At 47.6% G+C, this 22500-nt stretch overlaps 1 protein-coding gene across 3 annotated transcripts in view; it reads right to left on the bottom strand.

Moving 5' to 3' along the window:
* The window catches only part of LOC308311514 (uncharacterized protein), a 92294-nt gene that overhangs the window by 11945 nt on the left and 57849 nt on the right, over positions 1–22500 (bottom strand). For 2 of the 3 annotated variants that reach the window (XM_080758227.1, XM_080758228.1), the window contains exons 4-8: positions 22472–22500; positions 22087–22176; positions 21857–21931; positions 17650–17949; positions 2623–2678 (exon numbers count right to left, since the gene is read on the bottom strand). The exon at positions 22472–22500 is cut by the window's right edge. In XM_080758227.1, the coding sequence (XP_080614353.1) occupies positions 2623–2678; positions 17650–17949; positions 21857–21931; positions 22087–22176; positions 22472–22500 (550 nt within the window). The remainder of the gene's footprint in view (positions 1–2622; positions 2679–17649; positions 17950–21856; positions 21932–22086; positions 22177–22471) is intronic. The other variant, XM_080758229.1, reaches the window with a different exon arrangement.

Below are 22500 nucleotides of genomic sequence, written 5' to 3'. Positions count from 1 at the left end.
GCCCAGGGGTATTCAATTAGATTAGGCCGGGGGCCACAACTGTAGAATGATTGTGTGTGGGGGGCCGCACAGTGTGCGCGCGAAGCGCGGAAATTTGTGGGTTCTCAAAATGCTTTTTGTGCTCAAACACGAAGATTTATGTATATTTCCGCACAGTAATGAGCAGGGTAATATGTCTATACAGGTATATGCCACCTTAGAATAGATTTAGGCCTAGACCTATTTGACAGTGCATAAACAGCATTGCTTTGACATTAACGACCATCAGCTGGACGGACACACACACACACAAACATTACATAGAGCAGTGATTCCAAAGTGGGGTTCGGGGACCCCCACGGTCCTTGAGGCAGTTCCAGGGGGTCCCCAGGGAAATGGTTTGGAATCAAAAGGACCCTTATGGGTTTGTAACTCTGAGAGTGTACAAATGGAACCAAATGGACCCTAACAGGGTTTATTATTGTGAGAATGATGGCTTCCATTTTCGCAACTTTTCAGGACTAGAAAGCCTGCAGTTTCTATTAGCTTGGATTCTCCATTGATGTCACTGTGGGTTTCTGAACTGCCCACAGCCCTCCTATGTGACACAGACCGAGTAGAAAAAAACGTGTCATTTTATCATGATTATTAGTGAGGACCTATTATGAAGATAGGTTGAAAAGTGGTCCTTTAATGATTACCGTCATTATGGTAATCTCACAATTAATATCGCACAAACCATACCTGTAACTTTTATTAGCCCTATTATTATTCTCAAAAAAAAAAAAAAAAAAAATGTTTTTTTTTTTTTTTTTTCCAAAATTCTTCCAGGGGCCACAAGGAGGCGCTCCGCGGGCCACATGTGGCCCGCGGGCCGCCAATTGAATATCCCTGCTTTAGCCGATACTGATACAGATATACGTTTATTACGTTTTTGTTGTTTTTTTTATTTCCCCCTTTTGTGCTGCCAGGTCGAAACTAATATCTTCAATACATTCATGATCAGAATAGCCATGGCAACGCAACAACAATCAACAACAGATAAATGTCGGCTACTGCCATCGGCTAATTCAGTTTTAATCATACGTAAGCTAAGAAGCTAGCGGTGGAATATCTAATGAAACTATGAGTATACTATGTACATATGTACCATGTCTACATAAACTGCTATCTAAGTTACATAAGTTGAGCCTCGAGGCTATATATAGGGCAAGTGCTACGGGCTAAGATGGAGGTTTTCAGACTATACGGTGGAAGATTGGGATCTCATAAAGGGTTTCGTCTCTATGAGAATAGATTGGGATCTCAGAAGGGTTTCGAACCGTTTTGTCTCTATAAGCAACTACGCCTATACGCTCCTCTCACGTTGCGTCTTTTCACGCGCGTTACCTTCGCCCCGAGCGAGCACGCGGACGAGGGGCGGGCCACGTCAACCACACCCCCGCCGCGGAGGAGGGGCAGCCAATAGCGCTGCTGCAGGCGGAGCCCGGGCGGGGGGGCGGCGGCAGCCCGTGGCGCTGCAGCGCCATCTTTAACAGAAGCGCCCGCGTGGGGCTCTGGTGGGGGAGGGGGGGTAGTGTGTGTGTGTGTGTGTGGGGGGTGGTGTGTGTGTGTGTGTGGGGGGTGGTGTGTGTGTGTGTGTGTGTGTGTGTGTGTGTGGGGGGGGGGGGCGGGACAGGAGGAGGGACAGATGCATGCGGCATGGAGGACGAAAGGAGACAAGAGACGAGACGACGATATAACATCACAGCTGAGACAGGAGAGGGTTAAAGATGGAATGAGTTTATAGAGCTGAACAGATGAAAGGAGATATCATAATAAATGTATATTCCTATACAACGTGATCGTTAACGGGAATCGTTATCGGAAACATAATCTCTCCAAGCTAATGTTAGTGCCAGTAAGACGCCCTGAGGGGCGAGAAGCGACCTATAGCCCGGCCTAAAAGGTCACCCACGCATTCCGCCTGGGCCAGAGCGCTGGTAGCGCTGTTATTTTCTTGATGTCAGTGGTTCCCAAAGTGGGGTCTGGGGACCCCTAGGGGTCCTTGAGAGAGTTCCAGGGGGTCCCCCCAGCTACAGTAAATGATACTGTAGTTATAGCCAGGAACCAAATGGACCCTTATGGGTCTGTATAACGTTGATTTTACAATACAAATTTGGTCTCCCAGAGATAGAAATAGAAATACCATTAAATGGGGGTCCGTAGCCTAAATGCATGTCAAACTGGGGGTCATTGAGATTAAAACGGGTTGAGAATCACATGCTCTTATGGGGGGGTCCCTGGAATATCTTTTTCAAATGGGGGGGTCCTCGGGCTCATTATAGTGTCAATTTGGGGGTCCTTGACATAAAAGTTTGGGAACCACTGCCTTATGTAAATGAATGGAGGATACTTACAGGAAATCTATCTCCAGACTGACCGACCGTGGGGGAAATGATAGCATGCAATGACAAGGACGGACAGACAGACGGAAAAAATGTCATACCTCAATGTTTATGCCAAATACCTACATAGCTATGAATGACTATGGGTTCACACTTATTGTATCTATGCTAGTTATACTATGCAGAATGAATGTGTGCGTGTGTGTGTGTGTGTGTGTGTGTGTGTGTGTGTGTGTGTGTGTGTGCGCGCGCTCACCGTGGTCCTCTCTCTGGACTGGTGGGCTACACTAAGAGGCTGCCGGGTTTCCGTAGCTGTGAAGAAAACACACAATACTAGGATGGTTACAACATGGCCACCCACAGACACACTATACATGGTTATACAACATGGCCACCCACAGACACACTATACATGGTTATACAACATGGCCACCCACAGACACACTATACATGGTTATACAACATGGCCACCCACAGACACACTATACATGGTTATACAACATGGCCACCCACAGACACACTATACATGGTTACAACATGGCCACCCACACACACACTATACATGGTTACAACATGGCCACCCACACACACACACACACACACACACACACACACACACTATAGACGAATTCAGAAACGAGTCTCATGGTCGCAGCTCACGTATTCCCTGTAGGCGGAGCAGACATAGCGGCGGGATAAACCTGCACCTCTTCTGCTACAGTGTGTGATGTTAGGTCTGCCTCAAACGTTACTCTTTTACCTGCTTTTTATACTAACACATTACAAAGATGCCCAGAACATCGGGATGAACCTGTGTAGTTTATGGCTGCAACCAACAGTAGTGGCAACATAGCAACAAACAAAAAAAGGCTGCTGTACTTTATACCTCATACTTTAAATGCTTAGTATGAGGTATAAAATATATATTGTGTTCATAAAACAGAAAGATTGGGTGTTGGGTAAGACTGACGTCATGTATCTTTCAGGACCTTTCACTGCTTCGTCTCAACCATTACTCTATGGTTCTGGTCTCAGCCACCGCGGTGGATATTTTGACATTCCGTTTTTTTTATTTTTTATGTTGCCACTACTGTTGGAGCAGCCATAAACTACACAGGTTTATCCCGATGTTCTGGGCATCTTTGTAATGTTAGTGTTGGTAAAAAGCAGGTAAAGGAGTAACGTTCGAGGCTGACTACTGTACCATTCAATGTAGTAGAAGAGGTGCAGGTTCACCCCGCAGCTACGTCGAGTCCGCCTACAGGAAATACGTAAGCTGCGACCATGACCCGTTTCTGAATTCGTCTATAGGTCACAACATGGCCACACACACACACACACACACACACACACACACACACACACACACACACACACACACACACACACACACACACACACACACACACACACACACACACACACACACACACACACACACACACACACACACACACACACACACACACACACACACACACACACACACACACACACACACACACACACACAAGATAGATAGATAGATAGATAGATAGATAGATAGATAGATAGATAGATAGATAGATAGATAGATAGATAGATAGATAGATAGATAGATAGATAGAAAGCAGATTTTGCAATATGAAGCACACAGCCCAAGCCACAGTCCTCCTCACATGCTGTTCTGTTGGCCTCTTCTGACACCTAGAGGCCAACCCACACAACTGCACCCAACAGCATCATGACATGAAGTATAAGCAGGCGGCTACATCCAGCCAACACGACACACAGAAAGCAGGACGGGGCTGCAGCCAATAAGGACACACCATCCAGAACCATTTCAACCAATAAGGACACACCATCCAGAACCATTTCAACCAATAAGGACACATCCATCCAGAACCATTTCAACCAATAAGGACACACCATCCAGAACCATTTCAACCAATAAGGACACACCCGTCCAGAACCATTTCAACCAATAAGGACACAGCATCCACAACCATTTCAACCAATAAGGACACACCCATCCACAACCATTTCAACCAATAAGGACACACCCATCCAGAACCATCTAGATAGCGTCGATGAGCAAAAATGTGAAACCAAGTATAGGAGACATAATGGAGAGATGCACACAAACGGAATGTAAGGTTCAAAACACTTCTGAATGAATGAATGACTGGGGCTCAAGAAAACAAATCTACGTATGGGCAGTTAAAGACGGGTGGCGTGTGATGGTTGCCAGCTACATTGCACCTGCGTGGAGTTCCACCATAGAGCCATCGATAGAGACGATTCTGACGTCGTAATGCTTAACCCTCCCCCTCCCCCCCAGCCTGGTTAACCACTCCCCCTTAGGCTAGGTGGGTGCAGAGCCATGGAGTCAGAACAGAGTTACGACATTGAGGGGGCAGAACGCTGAGCGCTCGAGCAGCGCTGTTCATGCAGCCCTGGATGGAGAGGGACAAGCTGGTAGTCTGAAATACATTGTTTTCAACGAGGGGCGACGCAAATAAGAGACATTGTAGGCAACGTGTGCAGCACGACAACTGTTTTAAAGTATTGCACAGTGACAACTAAAATTCTCTGTGATGTTTATGTTGTATACTATTACTAAAATACGATCTAAAATAAAGGGATTTAAGATCGTTAAAGCTGGGCTGTTGCCCCGAGTCCAGTGCATTTCTGCCAACTTCCGGCCCAGGACATTGTCACTCTTCGCTATATGCTCTTCGCCAATAGAAGTCTATGTAGGAGAGCCTCCATTGGACTGAAGCCGTCCCATGAAGTGACCAATAGAAGTCTATGTAGGAGAGCCGCCATTGGACTGAAGCCCCATGAAGTGAACGGAGTTGTCGTAACTCTGTCTTACTGCATGGCTCTGGGTGGGTGGTAGTCTGGTTAGCCACTCCCCCTTGAGGGAGTGGCTAACCAGGCTACCGCCCGCCTTCCCTCGACGCTGCTGCTTTTACGTTCAGTCGTGACTGAGCGATGGCAGCGGGTTGGAGACACGTCAGACATGCCTCCAGCCGCGGCTAGCCTCGGTCCCAGCCTTACTCGTATGAAAAGAGAAAAGCTCGGTCACCGCCATAATGTATCATATGTATTGGGTGGAAGTGTCCGGAACATCCGGAACGATATTTGTTTTCGACCGATCACAACTCTCGTTTCATTCACAGAGAATGTAAGTAAAAATTGTAAAGCGTCGACGTAATTTCCTTGAGCGGTAAATCCCGCTGTACTTCCGCCGATAGCGTATAGGTCTTTCAAAATGTAACTCTGAGAGTGTACACATAAAATGGGGTCCATGTATACAGGGCAGGCGCACATGTGCACAGGTGCGTAACACCTGAGCGAGTTCTCTATGGATGGCTCCGGGTGGGCGCCGAAGGGTGCTGCTTGTCACCTGTAGCCTTGTAGCGCCGCCTAGTGGAGCCTGGCGGTAGCACAGCAGGCCTAGGCTGTCTGGCTGCTGCTTTGGCGACTCTCTTTCGAGACGGAGAGCGACTTTGGAGGACTGAAGCCTTACTTTGCTCAGCCCTCCTCGTGCCCACTACAGCAGGAAGGAGAGACAGGGTGTTACTATGCACAGGACACGAGGGTTGAGAAAAATGTATACGTACGCATGTTTCAAATTTACAGTATGTTCACCCAGTGTTAAAAAGTTACTCTGTGATGAGAATGCTTAAAGCTGCTATAAGCAATAATATGTTTTTTTTTTTTTAAGACAGCCATCAATGGGTAGAACGCTCCCAAAACAAATTAGTCTCTGTGACACATCTGGCAAATTGACCAATGACAAAGCTTCTAGGAAAGTCTTTGAATGCATATTGCGGTCCCTAGATGTGTCACAGAGACTAACATTTCTTTGGGAGCGTTCTACCCATTGCTGGCTGTCTGAAATGTTGACATATTATTGCATATCAACCCTAGAACACTAAACACGGGTGATTTGCACCACAGACAATTATATTTTTGTGATTTTCATAATGTTGCTGATGTCTGAGGTGGGTGGGTTCTTTCAGTACCTTCATGATGCTCAGTGACATCATAGAAGGTAGGTGTGTTTCCCTGCCCACGTCCCTGGTTTTTTCTACAGGCAGGTGTCCGGGTGAATTTCGCCCGTGTTCAGCGATAGTGTGATAGAGAAAAATCCCATACACCCACACTGGACTTTATTTTTCACTGGATCGAACGGTCCAGTGAAAAAAAAAAAGAGTCCATTGGTGAGTACCCGTCACGGTGAAAAGTAGAAAAATGATCCTTTATAAACTAACCGTTATGTAGCAAACAAATGAAACAACAATACGTCAACACAGTACAAAGCCAGGAACCTTTCTTCTTCTTCACGTCCTCTTTGAGGTGGCTGCTGGGGTCTCTGCGGGTTACTCTAGGGTCCGAGGAACAAGAGCGGCCCCTCCCTCTGCCGGGGGCGCGCTTAGTGGCGGCTCTGTCCGCCACAACGGGCCTACTGGCGGGACAGTCGACCAGGGGAAGGGCTTCTATTTGCTCGGTCACGACGCTTTTGTCTTCATCTGCAGTGGACATGGATGGAGACAGCATGGGAGCACTGACACCACCGGCACACAGGCCTAGAGCTATAGAGCACCGAAGTCTGACGTCAATATCGGGTTCGTGTACTTTTTATTTGCATTGTAATCCCCATAGGAGGATTTTAGATCGCCTCATATGAGAACTGTGTTTCAAAAATAAACATGTCACCCCGGCCGTTTTATGGATATGAGGAATCAACTGACTGTGAGAAAACGCTACTGCTGCTGAATTAGTTAAACTTTCGCTATAGAAACAGACTGTATCATAATATGAGTGACTGACGGTCGAAAACGATACAGAGACACCTCCCCGACAATAACGCAGAGACAGCTTGTTTATTTTTGGACCACAACGCTTTATATGAGATGACTTTATGTTGTTCTCCATAGAGAAATGATTTCTGTGAACCAGGGGATGAGCGAGTGACGTCAGGACTTCTGCGCTCTATACTGTAGAGTTAACGGATGTTGCTAATCATCATGCATCGAACCTTTTAACAGGCTTTGTGAATGCTGAACACATCTTCCACTACACTATACTCGACACAGTGTCATTACACAGCTGGATTAAAGCACCATGTGTGGACTGTGGACACAACTGGACTAGGTGCAGGGTACACAACTGGACTAGATGCAGGGTACACAACTGGACTAGATGCAGGGTACACAACTGGACTAGGTGCAGGGTACCTTGAGAGTCCATCCAGCCGCTGTCTGTGTCTAGCACGGAGACGTCCATGGTGGTTTGGTCGTTCTCCGTCTGACCGGACCGCAGTTCGGACGAGGCCTCCGCGGACCCGTCCACCTCCTCTCCCGTGGATTCCTCCGGAAAGGTCCTGTCCGCCTCCTTTTCATTCCCCAGAAGCTTCCCGTCCGCCTCCGTGTCGTTCCCAGACACTTTCTCCTGGTCAACCTCCACGTTTTCCACCTCCTCCCTTTCCGTTTCCTTTGACTCCTCCTCCTCCTCCTGTGCTCCTTTCTGCTCCTCCTGTGAGTTCTCCTCGTCTTCCGTCCCTCCGTCGTCCCGTGCTTCCAGAGGCTGACCGCGGTCCGAGCCGAGACACGGGTCAGAGCTGTCCCTCGGATGTGCCGCTTCGTCGCCGCTTCGTTCGCGACGACTCGATGCCTCGACTCCATGTTTATCCTGGTCTTCGTCCGCCTCGTCCCTCGCCTCCTCCTCCTCCTCGGTCTCCTTCTGTCCCGCTTCCAGCTTTGCTTGCTCCTCGAGGAGAGCGCCGCCTCGGGCCTCCTCCTCCTGCACCTCCCGAGGTTCTGCCGCCTCCAGCACCTCCCCGAACTCGACGTCCTCCTCTTCCTCCGTTTCCACTTGGGGGATGACGACGACGGGGGACTTGGGGGAGGATCGCTGTGGCGTTGCAGATACATCTGGAGAGACTTCCTCTGGTTTCTGTGGCGTTGCAGATACATCTGGAGAGACTTCCTCTGGTTTCTGTGGCGTTGCAGATACATCTGGAGAGACTTCCTCTGGTTTCTTATCCTTCAAATGGACGACTTTCTCATCCACATGTTTGCATCCGTCGGTGGACTGCTGAGCAGCGTTTGATGTCATTATCGGTTCATTTTCTTCCCACTCCTGTTCCAGGTTCTCTCCTAAAGACACCGCTACGTCAGACCGCTCCGTCTCGCATCCTTCAACGGACTCAACCTTTTGATGATCGGCAGGCTCCGTCTCTCCACCAGTCTGTTCCGTCTCTGGAACCTCTGGTGTCAACTCCAGTGTGACGTTTAGGTTGGACTCTGGCGGTGCCTCCGCCGGTGACCTGGGGGTGGTCGGGCTGAAGAGACCCCTCGCTCCATTTTCAGAGGACAGGAATGTGAAAGGGTGTTCCGGTGGAATGGGAGAGGCCTCTCGCGAGGGGTCCGTCTCCACCTCCACCTCGGGGATGGCTTGGGTCTTGAGGTCCAAGCGAAACTCCGTCAGTCGGTCTTTGGGTGAAGCCACCGCGGGGATCCGCAGGCGATCCGGTTTCGTGCCACTCGCCGTCACGACCCTTTCCAGCATTTGGGGGGACTTCACGGGCGACACGGGCGTGTCTTTCTTCCATTGTTGCGCTCCAACTGCAAGGATTTGTCCACCGTTATCTTCAGCAGCTGCTCTGTCCTCCTCACTGTCACCTTCCACTGGAGGGAAGCATTGGTTCGGACTGGGCAGGTCAGCGGGCGAGGGCATCGGCGCAGAGTAGTCGCTGAACACGCAGTAGCCCATTTCCTCCAGCGGGCTTTGCCCTCCGCCAGCTGCTCTGGAGGCGTGGCCTTCCAGCGAAAGCTTGGCCAGAGAACTTCCCACCAGTGCCGACATGTTGGCCGGCACGGACCTGCGCCTCATGTGGCCGACCTCTCTCCTCTCAAAGGAGAGTCGTGGTAAGGCTCCGGCCAGGTCCAACATCTCGGAGAGGTCGCTTGACTGTTCTAAACCGACACAGTGTTTGGTAGGAATGTCCGCTGTGGTGGTGGGGAGATCTTTAGGAAGTTCAGAGGAGGTTGGAGTAATGGTCACATCTGGAGAACGTGTGTTCCCCGGATCCAAAACGGTCGGAGGACAGTCTATCGAAAGGATCCTTTTGCCACTGTCGGGGCACAAGGATTCAGAGAAGACCTTTGAGGCTATCATTTCCTCTGCTGTCAAAGAGGAAGAGACATCTTCTGAAGACATCTTAGCATCAGGTGATAGTTTCACCTCTCTCTCTGTCTCCTCTTTATTCTCTAGCTTCTCTGGAACACTGTCTCTTGTCAGTCCCTCATCGTCAGCCTCCAGTTGGGTGGACCTGGTGTCTGCTACTGTTGGTTCATGTTGGGTGGACCTGGTCTCTGCTACTGTGATTTGGGTGGGCCTGCTCTCTGCTACTGTTAGTTCATGCTGGGTGGGCCTGCTCTCTGTTAGTTCATGTTGGGTGGGCCTGCTCTCTACTACTATCAGTTCATGTTGGGTGGACCTGGTCTCGGCTACAGGGAGCTCATGTTGGGTGGGCCTGTTCTCTGCTACAGTGAGTTCATGCTGGGTGGACCTGCTCTCTGCTACAGTGAGTTGGGTGGGCTTGCTCTCTGCTACTGTTAGTTCATGTTGGGTGGCCCTGCTCTCGGCTACAGGGAGCTCATGTTGGGTGGACCTGCTCTCGACTACAGTGAGTTCATGTTGGGTGGACCTGCTCTCGGCTACAGTGAGTTCATGTTGGGTGGACCTGATCTCTGCTACAGTGAGTTCATGTTGGGTGGCCCTGCTCTCGGCTACAGTGAGTTCATGTTGGGTGGACCTGATCTCTGCTACAGTGAGCTCATAGTAACTCTGTGTTTGCTGCTCCTCAACGCAGCTTGGTGTGGAGGTCTCAAAATAGGTGTCCGTTCCTCCTTCATGCTCTGAAACAACACCTGCTTCATGCTCTGAAACAACACCTGCTTCATGCTCTGAAACAACACCTGCTTCATGCTCTGAAACAACACCTGCTTCATGCTCTGAAACAACACCCGGTGTCTGTGTTGAATCCACACCCACTACTGGACTCTGTTGTTCGCCGGTTTCGTTCCCTTGAACGTCTTTGGTTTCTTCGGACAGCGCTTCGTGTAACTTCACCTCGCTCGTGTCACTCGTTGCTTCGGCAGTCAGAATGTCTTTGATTTCACTCTCCGCCTCTGCCGATTCGCTTGTGCGTTCCACGAGTTCGTCCACCAGCGCCTGTTTCTCATCCGTGGTCATCTCTACAAGCGAGTCCCTCCTGACGGTCTCTGCTGTGACTCCACCCGTGTCTCGCTCCTGTGTCTGCGGAGCCGGAGACGTTTCAGGGAGCTCCGTGTCGGGCGGCAGGGAATTGGGGGGCGAGTCGGTCGCCACGTCTTCTTCCATTCGTTCAGGCGTTCCTTGTCCCGCGTCGAGCGAGTCTGACCTCTGGTGTGACGGCTCTCCCTCCTCGTCGTCGTCCACAGGGGGGCGCTCTCTGTCTGATCTCAGGTGTGATGGCTCCCCCTCCTCGTCATCCACAGGGGGGCTGTCGTCGTGCGGTTTATCGTCCTCTCGGTCCGGCGGCTCGGCTGCTGTGAGGTTCAAACGACAGCGAACAGAACAGCTCTGTTCTAAAGTATAGCATTAGCCCACAGCGTCTCTTGCAATATAGCCCACAGCGTCTCTTGCAATAAGCTATACAGCCAGTGCAGTCAAGCCTTTCCACAGCCTTTCTTCCCGCACATAGATAGAACTGCTGTCCATCAAGCGTCACACACAATGTTCAGTGGGCTGCAGGCCACAGCACCTATAAGCTGCCGTGCAGAGTTGTAATGTAACACAATGAGCTGCATGGAGTTGGACCCATTGAAATGAACTGAGTTCCTATTGAAATGAACTGAATTCCCATTGAAATGAACTGAATTCATATTGAAATGAACTGAATTCCCATTGAAATGAACTGAATTTATATTGAAATGAACTGAATTCCCATTGAAATGAACTGAATTCCCATTGAAATGAACTGAATTCTTATTGAAATGAACTGAATTCCTTTTGAAATGAACTGAATTCCCATTGAAATTAACTGAATTCTATTTCATATCAAAATGTTTGTAATAATTTATAATCTGTTCAATAAAAACATATTTGACAAAAAAAGAAATGAACTGAATTCTTATTGAAATGATCTGAATTCCCATTGAAATTAACTGAATTCCCATTGAAATTAACTGAATTCCTATTGAAATGAACTGAATTCCCATTGAAATTAACTGCATTCCGATTGAAATGAACTGAATTCTTATTGAAATGAACTGAATTCCTTTTGAAATGAACTGAATTCCCATTGAAATGAACTGAATTATTATTGAAATGATCTGAATTCCCATTGAAATTAACTGAATTCCCATTTAAATTAACTGAATTCTTATTGAAATGATCTGAATTCCTATTGAAATGAACAAAATGATCATGTTGTCACAGTTAGGCAGAAACCTTGTATCTCCATTATTATATATTTGTTTAATTTCCTTTGAGATACTTCTGCATACACTATGACAGTGCATGTCGTTGAATTTTTACTTTTTTGGTTTTAGTTTGACAAGTCTGGCCATTTTGAAAATGTTTTCACCATGATATACCCCAAATAATGGTGGTTAAGTATTTCATCTGTTACATACATGTGTAACAAATTATTATATTAACAAGAGCTTAATTGTGACTAAATATGTTTTTCCATTCCCTTTTAGCCCACGATTTTGCAACCCATTATTTCACCCAGTGTCAATTATCTAATCCTAGGGGCTACACTTCCTCTGCCAGCCTGAGGGGGGGGGGGGCAGCGGACAGACCTCATGCTTCCTTCTATGCATGAGGAGACCAAGCTGCTTCTTTTCACCTGACGGGGGGAATATCCTCGGCCGGACCGGGGCGTAGCGCGTGGAAGGAACACGTTATTCCCACCAGTTCCTTTCCCCTCCATCAGGGAGGCAGTATACTAAAAGGCTTTCTTACCTTTCTTTGTAGTTGTTACGTCCCCATCAAAGAGGTCCAGGTGTTATTTTGTGCAAAAGCTCCTTATTGGCTGTTTCCCCCACAGTAAGCACTAAATGAATTGCATTGGATTGAATGGTAATTGAATGGGGCTATGGGGTGTTGTGCTAATTCGCTTATTTCCATCGCTCAAAATTATAATTTCTTTGTATATATCCTCTCTTCATAATGTAAATAATATCCCAAGCGGCACACTTTACTACTTCTTTCGATGGAAATAAGCGGACTAGCATAACACCCCATAGCCCCATTCAATTCCCATTCAATCCAATGCAATTCATTGAGGGCTTATGGTAGGGGAAACAGCCAATAAGGAGTTTTTGCACAAAGAAACACCTGGACCTCTTTGGTGGGGACGTACGTAACAACTACAAAGAAAGATAAGAAAGCATTCTAGCATGGAATTCTCCTTTAACTACTCAGAACTGGCCTCATATGAACCTCAAAGCAGTGATGTGGATGAAACCCTGCCATGCTGCTTGTGTTTTCTGTTGGGAATATAATATGGGTTTACTTTTAAATCATCTTAATGATACATTTAAACCTGACAACCTATAAGCCTGAATTTTAATGTTGTTCCACACCAGAACACATCTTTATTTTAATGGCAGTGATTCAGGGCAGGAGCCTGACTAACTAAGGGCCAATAAGGAATAAGAAACTTCCTTTTTTTGTAACAATTTCAGCCCTATAACAATAGATATAACAATCCCCCACTATTATCCCGCTACATGTTTTCTTAAAGTAAACACACGGAAATGTTTTAATGAATTCCTACGATTTCCAACTAACAAAAACCCGCCTTGCTTCTATAAAATAATAATTATGTCCAATGACTGTTAATAACGATACTGTAAAAATAAAAATAAAAGTGTAATTTTAGTGACAATAGGAACATTGTTATGACATGAGAGAAATAATAAAACTTCAATGTAAGCAAACCATATAAAGTAGAGTAAAAATTAAAAAATACAGCGTTTACCCAACAAGCATCCAACGGACTCTGGATAGGGTGACCAGATGTCCCCCTTTCTCTGCGTGGGACAGCCAACACTTTTCAGGCGTCCCACAAATTGAGACCCTGTCTGTCCCACGTTGTGACTGACAGGCATCAGTGTTCAAATCGGGACCCTGTCCCACATTGTGACTGACAGGCATCAGTGTTCAAATTGAGACCCTGTCTGTCCCACAATTGTGACTGACAGGCATCAGTGTTCAAATCGGGACCCTGTCCCACATTGTGACTGACAGGCATCAGTGTTCAAATTGAGACCCTGTCTGTCCCACAATTGTGACTGACAGGCATCAGTGTTCAAATTGAGACCCTGTCCCACATTGTGACTGACAGGCATCAGTGTTCAAATCGGGACCCTGTCCCACATTGTGACTGACAGGCATCAGTGTTCAAATCGGGACCCTGTCCCACATTGTGACTGACAGGCATCAGTGTTCAAATTGAGACCCTGTCTGTCCCACAATTGTGACTGACGGGCATCAGTGTTCACATTGAGACCCTGTCCAACATTGTGACTGACAGGCATCAGTGTTCAAATCGGGACCCTGTCCCACATTGTGACTGACAAGAATCAGTGTTCAAATTGAGACCCTGTCTGTCCCACATTGTGACTGACAGGCATCAGTGTTCAAATCGAGACCCTGTCCCACATTGTGACTGACAGGCATCAGTGTTCAAATTGAGACCCTGTCTGTCCCACATTGTGACTGACAGGCATCAGTGTTCAAATTGAGACCCTGTCTGTCCCACAATTGTGACTGACAGGCATCAGTGTTCAAATCGGGACCCTGTCCCACATTGTGACTGACAGGCATCAGTGTTCAAATCGGGACCCTGTCCAACATTGTGACAGACAGGCATCAGTGTTCAAATCGGGACCCTGTCCCACATTGTGACTGACAGGCATCAGTGTTCAAATTGAGACCCTGTCTGTCCCACAATTGTGACTGACAGGCATCAGTGTTCAAATTGAGACACTGTCTGTCCCACATTGTAACTGACAGGCATCAGTGTTCAAATTGAGACCCCGTCTGTCCCACAATTGTGACTGACAGGCCTCAGTGTTCAAATTGAGACACTGTCTGTCCCACATTGTGACTGACAGGCATCAGTGTTCAAATCGGGACCCTGTCCCACATTGTGACTGACAGGCATCAGTGTTCAAATTGAGACCCCGTCTGTCCCACAATTGTGACTGACAGGCCTCAGTGTTCAAATTGAGACCCTGTCTGTCCCACAATTGTGACTGACAGGCATCAGTGTTCAAATCGGGACCCTGTCCCACATTGTGACTGACAGGCATCAGTGTTCAAATCGGGACCCTGTCCAACATTGTGACAGACAGGCATCAGTGTTCAAATCGGGACCCTGTCCAACATTGTGACTGACAGGCATCAGTGTTCAAATCGGGACCCTGTCCCACATTGTGACTGACAGGCATCAGTGTTCAAATTGAGACCCTGTCTGTCCCACAATTGTGACTGACAGGCATCAGTGTTCAAATTGAGACACTGTCTGTCCCACATTGTAACTGACAGGCATCAGTGTTCAAATTGAGACCCCGTCTGTCCCACAATTGTGACTGACAGGCCTCAGTGTTCAAATTGAGACACTGTCTGTCCCACATTGTGACTGACAGGCATCAGTTTTCAAATTGAGACCCTGTCCCACATTGTGACTGACAGGTGTTCAAATGCCCTAATAGTTGGCTTTCTCTTTTAAAGCTCTCTCATTCTCTCTTTTCCTGCAAGATGTGTTTTTTTAAGCCCGTTAAAATAACGTGAGGAATATCCCCTATCGGCTACAGTACCAAGTCGGCCATACCACCCATGACCAAAATGAGCATTTTAAAATGTAAGATGCCAGAGTGGTTTAATAACAACATGATAATAATGATATATGATAATATTAGTCCTATGGTATAGTCTCACGTATAACCAAGACAACTATTCCACAATCTCTGAATGCCGTATAAGAGTCTGGAACTACACCTCCCGAAATCCCAGTATAAGGAAATAAGCTGCCATTTACGTTCACGGAAATATATTTTTAAATGTCTTCATGTCCTTTTCTGCTAAGCAACAAGCTATATATGCTTTAGATGATTTCTATTCATATTAGGATAAACTTGCACGACTGCAAAGACGAATTACATTTGACTCATGACAGCTCTTCCGTTGCTCCATAGACTGTATGACGGAAGCATTTGGAAATTTGTGAGGAGGCAACAGTCTGCGGCCACGCGAGATTAGGCCCATGGTCGAATAATGACATCAAGACATTTGACCCATTTTGGGGGCGGGTGTTAGCATTATGTTATGCTTTAGCTATTTAAAAAAATAGCAGATCTACAAGCTCAAGAGCTTGTAGGTCTGCTATTTTTGAAAAATCGAAGAACGACTGACATAATAGAAACATAGCTTTTCCAGAAAACTGTCAGGATGTAGAAGACATTTTTTAGAATCTGATCTCAGGTCAAAATGGGTTAATAGCAATTTTAAGTTGGCTAATAAGTTGCCGTTATACCGTGTCCCGTCCCACTTGTCCCTCACAACCAAGCAATACTTCTGTCCCTCAAATGAACAGTTTGGTTCTGGTCACCCTCTAGACGTGGACACAACACGTCGTTGCAACACAAACCCAGCAAAAAACCCACATGGGGAAAGTATATGTCAAAGGCAAACGCACAGCAGTGGCTCTCAACCATTTTAATTCCAACCACCCCACAGTCTGACCTGCATTTGGGGCTACGGACCTCCATTTAATGGCATTTCTATATCTCTGAGACCCCCCAATTTATATTGTAAAATCAATGTTGATTTAACTCTGAGAGTGTAACAAATGGAACCAAATGAGAGCTATAGAGACCCATAAGGGTCCTTTTGGTTCCATGTGTACACTCTCAGAGTTAGAGACCCATAAGGGTCCATTTGTACACTCTCAGAGTTACAGACCCATAAGGGTCCATTTGGTTCCATTTGTACACTCTCAGAGTTAGAGACCCATAAGGGTCCATTTGTACACTCTCAGAGTTACAGACCCATAAGGGTCCATTTGGTTCCATTTATACACTCTCAGAGTTAGAGACCCATAAGGGTCCATTTGTACACTCTCAGAGTTACAGACCCATAAGGGTCCATTTGGTTCCATTTATACACTCTCAGAGTTACAGACCCATAAGGGTCCATTTGGTTCCATTTATACACTCTCAGAGTTAGAGACCCATAAGGGTCCATTTATACACTCTCAGAGTTACAGACCCATAAGGGTCCATTTGGTTCCATTTGTACACTCTCAGACTTACAGACCCATAAGGATCCATTTGGTTCCATTTTGTACACTCTCAGAGTCACACACCCATAAGGGTCCATTTGGTTCCATTTGCACCCTCTCAGAGTTACAGACCCATAAGGGTCCATTTGGTTCCATTTGTACACTCTCAGAGTTACAGACCCATAAGGGTCCATTTGGTTCCATTTGTACACTCTCAGACTTACAGACCCATAAGGGTCCATTTGGTTCCATTTGCACCCTCTCAGAGTTACAGACCCATAAGGGTCCATTTGGTTCCATTTGCACACTCTCAGAGTTACACACCCATAAGGGTCCACATGGTTCATATCAATCATTAGCTGGGGACCCCCTGCGGAACTCCCTCAGGGACCCCCTGAGGGAGTTTGACCCCCACTTTGAGAACGACTGCCTTATACAGAGCTTGAAGCTTTCAACATGGTTTGACCTCCAGGCGTTTGCAATGTATAGCCGAAACACTTGTAACACTGAAATCACACTGATCAACTGTGAACGCGGGTTGATCTTTATAGAATGTCGGTTTTGGATGAAAAAGCAAAAATGGTCGTCATGTTTAAGCATGGATAAGCACAACAACACCCATACGCCATCCATCGTGTGATGATGGAGTATTTCCGTCGTAGACCTCTTTGTTGTTGCGCCGGCAGGTGTTTCAAAGCAGAAGCAGAATCATTAAAATAGTGACCTCACTCAGCACAACAGAGCGTTACGTACATCTCGTAAATCCAAAGAAAAAACGTTTAAGTGCCTCAGTCAGTCGTTTGCGGAGCAACAGAGAGGAAGAAGCTTCATGCAAAATAGATGAACACACAGACACGAAGGCGCTAGCTCCCACGTGCACCCGCACACACTCGCACGTGCACGCGTACACACGCACACACACACACACACACACACGTACACACACACCTTCTTGCGACGGGCTGTCCTCATGTTCAGCTCGATGGCTTCCTCCATTGAGGACCCGCGGGGGGTGTGTTTGGGCCTCCTGTAGGGCCTCCTCCAAAGCCTGGGGCTCTGTTACAAACTCTGCCCGCTCTAAGAGCACATCTCCTGGCTGCTCCTCACACACCTCCTCCTCCTCCTCCTCCCCTGGGTGACTAGTCTGCACCTCCTCTGGAGATGCCTCCGCCTCCTCCTCCTCCTCCTCCTCCTCCACCACCTGTTGCTCCTCAATAGAGGCAACACTGATAACCTCTACTGTCTCATCTTTAGGCAGGGAGGGAGGGGGGGGGGGGAGGAGGGAGAGGGGAGGGGGGGGGGAGGGGGGGAAGGGAGAGGGGGGGAGGAGGAGGAGGTAAATGGGTGAGACATGGACAACAAGACACACTGGGATTAACAATGGTTAAAGGGGCACTTCACCCTTTTTGCAAAAAGAAAATATACATACAGTATATGTTGATGACGTTTAGAAGATTCTCGGGGGTCTTTATGTGTGTAATAATATGTGGTTTTTTAGATATTTTAGATTTTAGCAGTGAGCCCAGTGTCTCTGATGTCATCGACACTGGGCTCACTTCCTTCCTGGACTATACATCTTCCTGGACTACACTATACAGTCCTCCCCCTATCCACAAGGAGGAGCGGTGCAAAAGCAAAGCATTATGGGAATTGTAGTCCAGGAAGGAAGTGACACTGGGCTTAGGCCTACTGCTGAAATCTAAAATATCTAAAACCACATATTACACACATCAAAAACCCCAGAGAAGTGTTCTAGATCTTCTAAACGTCATAAACACATATTTTATTTTGCAAAAAGGGTGAAGTGTCCCTTTATTTATTGTGTAACGATCAGCTCTGATGAAGACCATGGCATTATGACATCATAAATGTTGTTTTTATGTAACCTTCAGCTCTGATGAATATGAATATGAATATGAATATGGCATCATGAATGTTTTTATGCGTGCAGAGATTTATTTTTATAGCATTCAGCTAGCTGTGGTGATGTGGTGTGACTGAAGAGATGAAAGCTGAGCTGTGGTGATGTGGTGTGACTGAAGAGATGAAAGCTGAGCTGTGGTGATGTGGTTAAAGCTGAGCTGTGGTGATGTGGTGTGACTGAATTGTATTGTTGTATTGTTCTTTCTGCTTTGGCAATGTAAACGTATGTTTTCTCATGCCAATAAAGCCCTTTGAATTTAATTGAATTGACTGAAGAGATGAAAGCTGAGCTGTGGTGATGTGGTGTGACTGAAGAGATGAAAGCTGAGCTGTGGTGATGTGGTATGACTGAGCTGTGGTGATGTGGTGTGGCTGAGCTGTGGTGATGTGGTTAAAGCTGAGCTGTGGTGATGTGGTGTGACTGAGCTGTGGTGATGTGGTTAAAGCTGAGCTGTGGTGATGTGGTTAAAGCTGAGCTATGGTGATGTGGTTAAAGCTGAGCTATGGTGATGTGGTTAAAGCTGAGCTGTGGTGATGTGGTTAAAGCTGAGCTGTGGTGATGTGGTTAAAGCTGAGCTGTGGTGATGTGGTGTGGCTGAGCTGTGGTGATGTGGTTAAAGCTGAGCTGTGGTGATGTGGTGTGGCTGAGCTGTGGTGATGTGGTTAAAGCTGAGCTGTGGTGATGTGGTGTGGCTGAGCTGTGGTGATGTGGTTAAAGCTGAGCTGTGGTGATGTGGTGTGGCTGAGCTGTGGTGATGTGGTTAAAGCTGAGCTGTGGTGATGTGGTGTGACTGAGCTGTGGTGATGTGGTTAAAGCTGAGCTGTGGTGATGTGGTTAAAGCTGAGCTGTGGTGATGTGGTGTGGCTGAGCTGTGGTGATGTGGTTAAAGCTGAGCTGTGGTGATGTGGTTAAAGCTGAGCTGTGGTGATGTGGTGTGGCTGAGCTGTGGTGATGTGGTTAAAGCTGAGCTGTGGTGATGTGGTTAAAGCGGAGCTGTGGTGATGTGGTTAAAGCTGAGCTGTGGTGATGTGGTGTGACTGAGCTGTGGTGATGTGGTGTGACTGAGCTGTGGTGATGTGGTTAAAGCTGAGCTGTGGTGATGTGGTGTGACTGAGCTGTGGTGATGTGGTGTGACTGAGCTGTGGTGATGTGGTGTGACTGAGCTGTGGTGATGTGGTGTGACTGAGCTGTGGTGATGTGGTGTGACTGAGCTGTGGTGATGTGGTTAAAGCTGAGCTGTGGTGATGTGGTGTGACTGAGCTGTGGTGATGTGGTGTGACTGAGCTGTGGTGATGTGGTTAAAGCTGAGCTGTGGTGATGTGGTTAAAGCTGAGCTGTGGTGATGTGGTGTGACTGAGCTGTGGTGATGTGGTGTGACTAAGCTGTGGTGATGTGGTTAAAGCTGAGCTGTGGTGATGTGGTGTGACTGAGCTGTGGTGATGTGGTTAAAGCTGAGCTGTGGTGATGTGGTGTGACTGAGCTGTGGTGATGTGGTTAAAGCTGAGCTGTGGTGATGTGGTTAAAGCTGAGCTGTGGTGATGTGGTTAAAGCTGAGCTGTGGTGATGTGGTTAAAGCTGAGCTGTGGTGATGTGGTGTGGCTGAGCTGTGGTGATGTGGTTAAAGCTGAGCTGTGGTGATGTGGTGTGGCTGAGCTGTGGTGATGTGGTTAAAGCTGAGCTGTGGTGATGTGGTGTGACTGAGCTGTGGTGATGTGGTTAAAGCTGAGCTGTGGTGATGTGGTTAAAGCTGAGCTGTGGTGATGTGGTGTGACTGAGCTGTGGTGATGTGGTTAAAGCTGAGCTGTGGTGATGTGGTTAAAGCTGAGCTGTGGTGATGTGGTGTGACTGAGCTGTGGTGATGTGGTGTGACTGAGCTGTGGTGATGTGGTGTGACTGAGCTGTGGTGATGTGGTGTGACTGAGCTGTGGTGATGTGGTTAAAGCTGAGCTGTGGTGATGTGGTTAAAGCGGAGCTGTGGTGATGTGGTTAAAGCTGAGCTGTGGTGATGTGGTTAAAGCTGAGCTGTGGTGATGTGGTGTGACTGAGCTGTGGTGATGTGGTGTGACTGAGCTGTGGTGATGTGGTTAAAGCTGAGCTGTGGTGATGTGGTTAAAGCTGAGCTGTGGTGATGTGGTGTGACTGAGCTGTGGTGATGTGGTGTGACTAAGCTGTGGTGATGTGGTTAAAGCTGAGCTGTGGTGATGTGGTGTGACTGAGCTGTGGTGATGTGGTGTGACTGAGCTGTGGTGATGTGGTTAAAGCTGAGCTGTGGTGATGTGGTTAAAGCTGAGCTGTGGTGATGTGGTGTGACTGAAGAGATGAAAGCTGTGGATCCACCAACGAGAGCAGATCAACAGATCAGGTGACAGGAAGGATCACATGGACGGCCATGGAGATGAATAAACACAGAGAAGAGGCTGAGAAATGCAAGGCAGATCTTCACACGTAGGGTGATTACCGTAATTTCCGGACTATAAAGCACACCTGACAAAGCCGGACAAAAAGCCAACTCGGATCGTGACAAATCATGACGACAAACACAATATTTTGTGCCGATCAAATAATTTGTTTTGTTTTTCTTCTTACAGATTATTTGATCGGCCCCCAAAACATTGTAATTGTTGTCGTGATTTGTCACGATCCGAGTTGGCTTTGTCCGCGCGGCGTATAACCGTCTTTAAATAAATACTTTTTGAAAAGCCTATGGAGAAAATGAACGGAGAATCATTTCCTGGGGCCCGCTCGTCGTTCTGAAAGGGGGCGGGACTGCGACGCTCTATTGAAGACAAAATGTGGGTGAGAACACAATGTGGGCGTGTCACAAAATGGGTGTGTCACAAAATGCAGGACAGACAAATCAACATGCAAAGGAAAGACCAGCTCAAAGTGGGAGGGGTCCAGGTGGCCAAGGGGAGGAGCTCCGAGACAAAGTGGGAGGGGCCCGGGGGGCCAAGGGGAGGAGCTCTGAGACAAAGTGGGAGGGGCCAGGGGGGCCAAGGTGGAGGAGCTCATGCAAAAAGAGCTGTGCGTGTGTTACGTTGCACGTGTGGTGTGTTCAGTGTCACGTGCACGTGTGAACAACTGTGCACTACAACACTTTTGTACTCACCCTGTAAGTGTCATAATTATGTGGGTGCATGTGCGCGTGTGCATGTGTGGGTGTGTGCGTGCGTGTGCATGTGCGTGTGCGTGTGCATGTGTGTGTGTGTGTGTATGCGCGCGTGTGTGTACCTTGTGCCATGGGGCCGACCTGCTCAGCGGACGGGGAAGGGGGCGGGGAGGGAGGCAGATTGGCTTGGTCGTCCACTGTGGAGAGGGAGAGAGAGAGAGAGACACACCGGGGGAGAAAAGGTAAGGATGGAGGAAGGGTGGAGGAAGGTCACAGAATGCTGACCTTTCCTAGCTGTGTGTGTGTGTGTGTGTGTGTGTGTGTGTGTGCGTGTGTGTGTGTGTGTGTGCACCTGAACTCTGTCTATCGCGGTCGTGTTCGTCCTTTAGCGTGACCAACGCTTCGGCTGAAACCTCTTCAACTACACAGGCAGACTCTAGCTCTGCACCACTCGCACACACACACACACACACACACACACACACACACACACACACACACACACACACACACACACACAGAACACACAAATGGACAGACAGACAGACAGACAGCATGGGATGAGAGACACATTGTGAATGAAACACACGGTATATGAAATCATTCACTCTTCCTCAACATGTCCTCCACAGCAGTACTTTTCAACCGTTTTCACGTCAAAGGTCCATTGTTTTATTTACTTATTCAGCATTTGAGCCACGTCGGAACCACCGTTTGACGACATTAATTAGTCTCACCTGCTGCTGTAGGGGGCGCCGTGGGGGCC

The sequence above is a fragment of the Protomyctophum bolini genome (genome assembly GCF_963924005.1).
Source record: "Protomyctophum bolini genome assembly, chromosome: 24".
Lineage (NCBI taxonomy): Eukaryota > Metazoa > Chordata > Actinopteri > Myctophiformes > Myctophidae > Protomyctophum > Protomyctophum bolini.
Note: the sequence above shows the minus strand (reverse complement) of the source record. Positions and strands in the feature narration are given on the sequence as shown.